The following is a 7,365-nucleotide window of genomic DNA, read 5'->3' on the forward strand; positions in this document are numbered from 1 at the left end:
TGTACGGACACATTATCTTTTTTTATATATATTGTTTATAAACATTACTCCTACTTTGACCTTTTTAGTTTTGCCACTTTCAGGACACGCTAAAAGTTTTTATACCTGCGCCATGCTTCATGTGTCACAGTTCTAGCACATTATAGCATGTGAAATAAGTAGTAGAAATTAGTATTTTGAACCCAATGGGGTAACCCTTATAACAATAAGACCACTGTTGCCCATAGCAACCAGAATTCACGTTTAATTTTCACAGCACATTGTAGCTGAACCCTGATTGGTCACTGTGGTTATTACTCCAACCAATCAGAGGCTACGTTTCATTTTGTGTGCCGTAGTACAGCTGCGCCTATTGGCCACTAGGAATATTATAACAACCAATCACAATCCCCGTTTCATTATCGCAGCACAGTGTAGCAGAATAAAGTTGCGTTCTGATTGGTCTATATGACCAGCGCTATTTTGCAGCACAGAGCCCGGATACACAGCGGGTGATCCCCGCGTCTATGTCTGGATTCTACCTCCAGCAGACGTGTAACCCAGGCTTTTGCGGCTGTCACCATGGCAACGGGATCTCTTCCCTAGTAACCAGGGAAACGGTACCTGGCCTCTAGTTCTCGCGTTGGTTTCTACCCGGAAGCAGGAAGTGAGAGAGTAGTGGTGGGCTGTCTGGCTCATGCAGGGGGCGTGATACCGGCTGCCGGAGCCTGAAGTGTGGGGGATGGAGGGGCTGGAGGCAGCGGGGCTCCTGCTGACTGGGAGCGGTGTGGACATCCACTGTAAGTGTATACAGGCATGCAGAGTGATGGGGCGCCTGCTGGGGGCGCTGTGTGCGCGCTCCGGGCTCACCGGATGAAGATGCTGTGTAGTGTAGACCGCGGGGTAACCGGCAGGGGGCTCTGTGCGAGTGTGGAAGATGGAGCTGTAGAGTACGGCCACTGGCTTGGCATGTGTAGGTGTGTCACCTGCAGGGGGTGATGGGGTAAGGGATGTCACCTGCAGGGGGTGATGGGGTAAGGGATGTCACCTGCAGGGGGTGCTGTGTGATGGGGTAAGGGGTGTCACCTGCAGGGGGTGCTGTGTGATGGGGTAAGGGGTCTCACCTGCAGGGGGTGCTGTGTGATGAGGTAAGGGATGGCACCTGCAGGGGTGCTGTGTGATGGGGTAAGGGATGGCACCTGCAGGGGTGCTGTGTGATGGGGTAAGGGGTCTCACCTGCAGGGGGTGCTGTGTGATGAGGTAAGGGATGGCACCTGCAGGGGGTGCTGTGTGATTGGGTAAGGGATGTCACCTGCAGGGGGTGATGGGGTAAGGGATGTCACCTGCAGGGGTGCTGTGTGATGGGGTAAGGGATGGCACCTGCAGGGGGTGCTGTGTGATTGGGTAAGGGATGTCACCTGCAGGGGGTGATGGGGTAAGGGATGTCACCTGCAGGGGTGCTGTGTGATGAGGTAAGGGGTGTCACCTGCAGGGGGTGCTGTGTGATGAGGTAAGGGATGGCACCTGCAGGGGTGCTGTGTGATGGGGTAAGGGATGTCACCTGCAGGGGGTGCTGTGTGATTGGGTAAGGGATGGCACCTGCAGGGGGTGATGGGGTAAGGGGTGTCACCTGCAGGGGGTGCTGTGTGATGAGGTAAGGGATGTCACCTGCAGGGGGTGCTGTGTGATGAGGTAAGGGATGTCACCTGCAGGGGGTGCTGTGTGATTGGGTAAGGGATGGCACCTGCAGGGGGTGATGGGGTAAGGGGTCTCACCTGCAGGGGGTGCTGTGTGATGAGGTAAGGGATGGCACCTGCAGGGGGTGCTGTGTGATGAGGTAAGGGATGGCACCTGCAGGGGGTGGTGAGGTAAGGGGTGTCACCTGCAGGGGGTGCTGTGTGATGAGGTAAGGGATGGCACCTGCAGGGGGTGATGGGGTAAGGGATGGCACCTGCAGGGGTGCTGTGTGATGGGGTAAGGGATGTCACCTGCAGGGGGTGCTGTGTGATGAGGTAAGGGATGTCACCTGCAGGGGGTGCTGTGTGAGGGGGTAAGGGATGTCACCTGCAGGGGGTGCTGTGTGAGAGGTGGGGCTGTAGTTGGAGTCACCTGCAGGGGGTGCTGTGTGAGAGGTGGGGCTGTAGTTGGAGTCACATGCAGGGGGTGCTGTGTGAGAGGTGGGGCTGTAGTTGGAGTCACCTGCAGGGGGTGCTGTGTGAGAGGTGGGGCTGTAGTTGGAGTCACCTGCAGGGGGTGCTGTGGGATAGATTTGTGTGGATTACTAGGATTTATAATAAAAGGCTGCTCAATCTGGTTTTGGCATCAAGGGCAGACATGTCTCTTTTCCCATAATACACTCCATATAAAGCATGGCTTGTATTCCTATTGATAGCAGCAGGGGGGCACATTCCAGTCATCTTTGCCACATAAACATAGGTTTATCAGTGACACGTTTATCTGTCATGTCTTCTCTATGGCTGAGCAATGTCTCAGACCAGCCGCACTCTTTTCTAAGCTGTGGCACAGGTAATGTAGTCACAGTCCAGCCCTGGATTACACCGCACAGATAGGGAAGTATGCGGTCACTTTTAGCAAGTCTGATCTGCTGTTCTAGTGGAGGGCACAGATGTCGGACCAGGTAGTAGTACAACTGCTGGGAGTACACAAGGGTCACAGCTACGAACACAAAAGAAGTCCTGGTCAATGGTCTACCATCAAAGGGCTCTTTATCTATCTTATAAAAGTTGCCTGAAGGCCCGTGTTGTTTATAAAGACCTCAGATGGTGCACAGGTTAGCAGTTTAGTGGGCTGCATCTCTGACTTATGGTACTTTTACACGGAGCGATAATTCGCCCGATCGCACAATTAACGATTTTGAATGAACAATGTTTTTTTATAACGATCAGCGTTTACACGGAACGATACATCGTACGGAAAAATCATTTTGCGATCGCTTAAGCCTATCTCACACATAGATGAAATCGTTGAATGACTGTTTACACTGAACGATCTGCGAAGTTTTTGCGAACGATCAACGATGATTTAAGAACATGTTGAAAGATCAAAATGAACGATTTCTCGCTCGTCGCTTGATCGTTCAATCGTACACGTACGATTATTGTTCGAATTCGATCGTTATCATGCAAATTTGAACGATAAATCGTTCCGTGTAAAAGGACCATTACACTACAAGGGAAAACAGCTGGAGCTTGTGGTGAAAACTGCATCCAAACCAGGATCTGGAGCCCATTGAGGTTCACTCTGAAGCATCAGAGGCCAAGCAGAACTTTCCCTTGGTTTTCAATGAGGCTAAAGAATGACTGTAGTAGTGGGAATAGCATGAGATTAAGTGTCTTTACATCCCGCCAGAGATCTTGGTCTTTACAGAATTCATGTCTTAGACCTTTAGTTGAAAGATTACACAGACAACTAGAAGAAGCATCAGCAGCAACCCTAATTCATGGTGACTCTCCCCAGCATGGTGTGTCTGGTGAAGAAGCAGTTCAGTACATGAGTGCTGATCGCTGAGGTTGGAGCTCATTTACAGACAGACTATTACACGGGACGATTATCGTGCAAAAAAATCGTTAAATTGTTTGAATTTAAACAATAATCGTTCTGTGTAATTGCAGGCAACAATCGAAAAATCGTTCGTATGTCGTTGAGCATTCACTTAGATCTGAACCTAAAATTATTGTTAATCGTTCGCTAATCATTCGCTGTAATTCCACGTTCGTTCGCTCAAGTTAAGGAATAATGCTGCGTTTACACGGAACGATTATCGCTCGAATTTTCGCAATAACAATCGCATTTGAGCGATAATCGTTCCGTGTAAACACAGCAAACGATCAAGTGATGAGCGAAAAATCGTTCAGATTGATCTTTCAACATGTTCTCAAATCGTCGTTTGCTAAAAATTCGCAAATTGCTTCGTGTACACAGTCTTTCAAAGATTCACCCTATGTAAAAGATGGGCTTAAGCGATAAAAACTATCGCAATAACGATTTTCCTTACAAATCTAACGATTTTTCTCCATCTAAACGCTGATCGTTAAAAAAAACAAATCGTTGCTTCAAAATCATTAATCGTTCGATTGGGCGAATTATCGTTCTGTGTAAACCCAGCATAAACGATCATAATAACGATCGTAGTAACTATTGTAACTAACGATTATCGTTGTGTGTAATCTGGTGAGCGATTTCAGGTTAACGATAAATAATCTCCTTTGCGATTGTTAATCGTTAAACATTGCTTAGTGTAATAGGACCCTTAGACTATGTAATAGGGCCCTGAGTTTGTTACACAGCTTTCTGGGACTCTAGCTGGCATGGTGCTATTATTATCCTCAATTACATTCCCAAATATTTCCATCTTTTAGCCAAAAGATATTAGAATGCTGACAACTTTGGCAATATACATGTATATACTTAAAGTATTCCTATAATTTTACTATCTAGTATTGAATGCTGCCATACAGTGTCTAAATAATACACCCATACAGTGCCTAATATAACTGTACAGTGTTCAGATAATACTGCCATACAATGACTAATTACAGCCTTACAGTATACAGTGCCTATATACAACTGTACAGTATTCAAATAATACTGCCATACAATGCTTAAATAATTCCACTATACAATGCCTAAATGCAGCCATGTAGTATTCAGTACCAGCGCCATACAGTGCCCAAATATAACAGTGTAGTATTCAAAGTAGGAGTTGTCTGGTCCTGTGACTGTTGGGGTGTATATGAGTAGACTCGGAGAGAGGTAATAGTGGAGAAATCCTTGTTTTTTCCCTATGATAGTAATACATAATGAGATTGATGCATTAGAGTAATAATAACTGTAGAGAGCAGGTTGTTTTGCGGGGCAGCCAGTAATTGGACAGGGCAGAGCCGGCTGCCAGCTCATCCTAGTAGTTTAGTTGCGTAAAAACATTGTATTGTTTATAACAAGTTATAGACTGCATTATAGACCAGCTTCAGAGCTGAAATCCCCGGGGTTTTCTAACTGCAAAGAAAACATTCTATTTCCAACACTCAGTGTTTTATGGTGTTTCCTATTATAGGGTTCCATAGTAGTGTTGAGCGAACGTCATTAAAGTGCTCTGGTTGAGCAACTTCTCCAAACACGAACGCTCAGTATTTATCTCCCTGCATCTGGAGAAGGTGGTGGCAGCCCAAGGACTCCTGGAAAACATGGATACAACCGATTGCCTTTGGCTGTATCCATGTTTTCCAGGACTTCCTAAGGCTGCATCCAACTGCTTCAGCCACCCGCCATCAAATGCTGCATGCTTGGATTTGGATGGACCCGACCACGCTCGAGTTGCGTTCATCTCTAAGGGTGGGTTCACAATATGGAATCTGTGTGGGTAAGTTTTGACCGATTCTGTCGCTCCTACCTGCTTTCGGCCGTGCGCGTCTCTGTCCTTGCCATAGACACTATTTTATAGCCGGGCGGATTCCGCCTTCCGCGAAAAAAACCTGACATGTCAATTCTTTCGTCGGATGGTGGAATTCATCCGCCCATAGAATTGAGTCTATGGGACAGGCGGAGATGCGCGCCGCCGCGAGTGGGTACGACCGATGGAATGTGAACCCACCCTAACAATAGTGTGAATGTGAACCCACCCTAACAATTACTATACTGTTATTATCGGACACTAACACTGCTTGTTCTCTTTGCAGGTATATACACGTCTAGATTCCTGGCTTTCCATCCACTATTCCTTCTTTTTCTGGTTTCATTCCAAATATCCAATCTGGTGATATGACCTGGCCAAGACCTCCCATGAGACTCTCCAAGAGGTGGGGTCCCCAATGCCTGTAATCCCCATTCCCCGCCGTGTTCGGTCATTCCACGGGCCTCATACCACCTGTTTGCATTCCGCCTGCGGACCAGTACGGACTACACATTTGGTGCGCACAAAGTACAACAACTTTGACATCTACCTGAAGTCCAGATGGATGTACGGGTTCATCCGCTTCCTGCTGTACTTCAGCTGCAGTCTTTTTACTTCCATCCTCTGGGTGGCACTCTCTATCCTGTTTTGCCTTCAGTATCTGGGCATCCGAGTATTCCTGCGCTTCCAATACAAACTGTCCATCATCCTGCTGCTGCTGGGGCGGAGGCGGGTCGACTTTAGCCTCATGAACGAACTGCTTATTTATGGGATTCACGTAACCATGCTGCTTGTCGGTGGACTGGGGTGGTGTTTTATGGTGTTTATAGATATGTAAATAGATGCATGTGGATGGAAAACCATGTTCCTTGGCAGTTTAAGTACGAGTCGGTCTTGTTTTTCTTTTATTTATCAATGCAAGAGTAGTCTTTTTTTAATAAAGGCATGTAAATACACGTCAAGTTGCCCGGCAGTGTGTGGAGAAAGCAACGTCAATCATGTTGAAAGCTTACTATTTCTTATTACCATCACATCCCTTACACGTCATTACCTAGGTAAGCACTCCAGCAGGTCGGTGCACTTGGCCAGGCCGAAATTATAGGAAGCATTCACAACAAGGAACAAATTACAAGTCAAAAGAAGCACAAATCCTAATACATGGCCTCTTCTCGTCACATGATCAGTAATATGTCAGGTTTCCTCTTCCCAAAACTTAGGCACTACATTAAAAGGTAGCGGACGCAAAATACTTCATTCTGTTGATTAAATACTCTCTTGTTTTCTATAAAACATCAGCCACAAAGTTGTCCATTTAGACAATCCCTTAATGTGGAGGTTTTCCTTAAGAATCAAAAAGTTGAGGGACTTGGTAAACACACTGTTTATCATGGTGGAGTTACTGTGTACATACAATACATATCCTGTAGTCACCCTAAGGTACATTTCACATTATACTCCAGAGCTGCACTCGCTATTCTACTGGTAGCACCACTACACAGACATTGCTGATCCTGGGTTATATCCTGTATTATGCTCCAGAACTGCACTCACTATTCTGCTGGTACAGTTGGGGTCACTGTGTACATACATTACTTATCTTGTACTGATCCTGAGTTACATCCTGTATTATACTTTAGAGCTGCACTCACTATTCAGCTTATTGTTACTGTAGACAGTAAATAATGAGCTGTGTGTATTTCTCTTAGCAAGTCTGTCAACTAAGGTATTTAGCTGCTAAGTTTTGTATATCTCAGAGTAGATTCCATTGGATTTGTGCGGACATCTGTCTCCTGGTTGTCATCACTACTGGTCCAGTCTGATACCAGTCAGGACATGTATAATGGTTCCAGTCTCATTGATATACCAGTGAGGATTGTTGTTCATACCATTAGATGAAGACCGTCACTAGTAAGAGACTTCACATTCCATCAAGGTTGTGACTATATGAATAGTATAGACGGTCATGGCTTCTTTAT

At 46.3% G+C, this 7,365-nt stretch overlaps 1 protein-coding gene across 5 annotated transcripts; it reads left to right on the forward strand.

The window, feature by feature from the left end:
• Window positions 1-421: 421 nt before the first annotated feature.
• TMEM250 (transmembrane protein 250) lies at window positions 422-6,345 on the forward strand. 5 transcript variants are annotated; one of them, XM_069986444.1, is made up of 2 exons: window positions 422-599; window positions 5,676-6,345. In XM_069986444.1, the coding sequence occupies exon 2, from the start codon at window positions 5,808-5,810 to the stop codon at window positions 6,225-6,227; it is 420 nt and encodes a 139-aa protein (XP_069842545.1). In that variant the 5' UTR covers window positions 422-599; window positions 5,676-5,807; the 3' UTR covers window positions 6,228-6,345. The 5 variants fall into 5 exon arrangements, with proteins under 5 accessions (XP_069842545.1, XP_069842547.1, XP_069842544.1 ...); XM_069986446.1 differs by lacking the exon at window positions 422-599 and adding an exon at window positions 628-646; XM_069986443.1 differs by lacking the exon at window positions 422-599 and adding an exon at window positions 653-779.
• Window positions 6,346-7,365: the final 1,020 nt, after the last annotated feature.

The sequence above is a fragment of the Dendropsophus ebraccatus genome, chromosome 10 (assembly GCF_027789765.1).
Source record: "Dendropsophus ebraccatus isolate aDenEbr1 chromosome 10, aDenEbr1.pat, whole genome shotgun sequence".
Taxonomy (NCBI): Eukaryota; Metazoa; Chordata; class Amphibia; order Anura; family Hylidae; genus Dendropsophus; species Dendropsophus ebraccatus.

What these genes read in the sequence shown, in the direction of transcription:
- TMEM250 (XM_069986444.1), top strand. Translation starts at nt 5,808, where the DNA reads ATGCCTGTAATCCCCATTCCCCGCCGTGTTCGGTCATTCCACGGGCCT.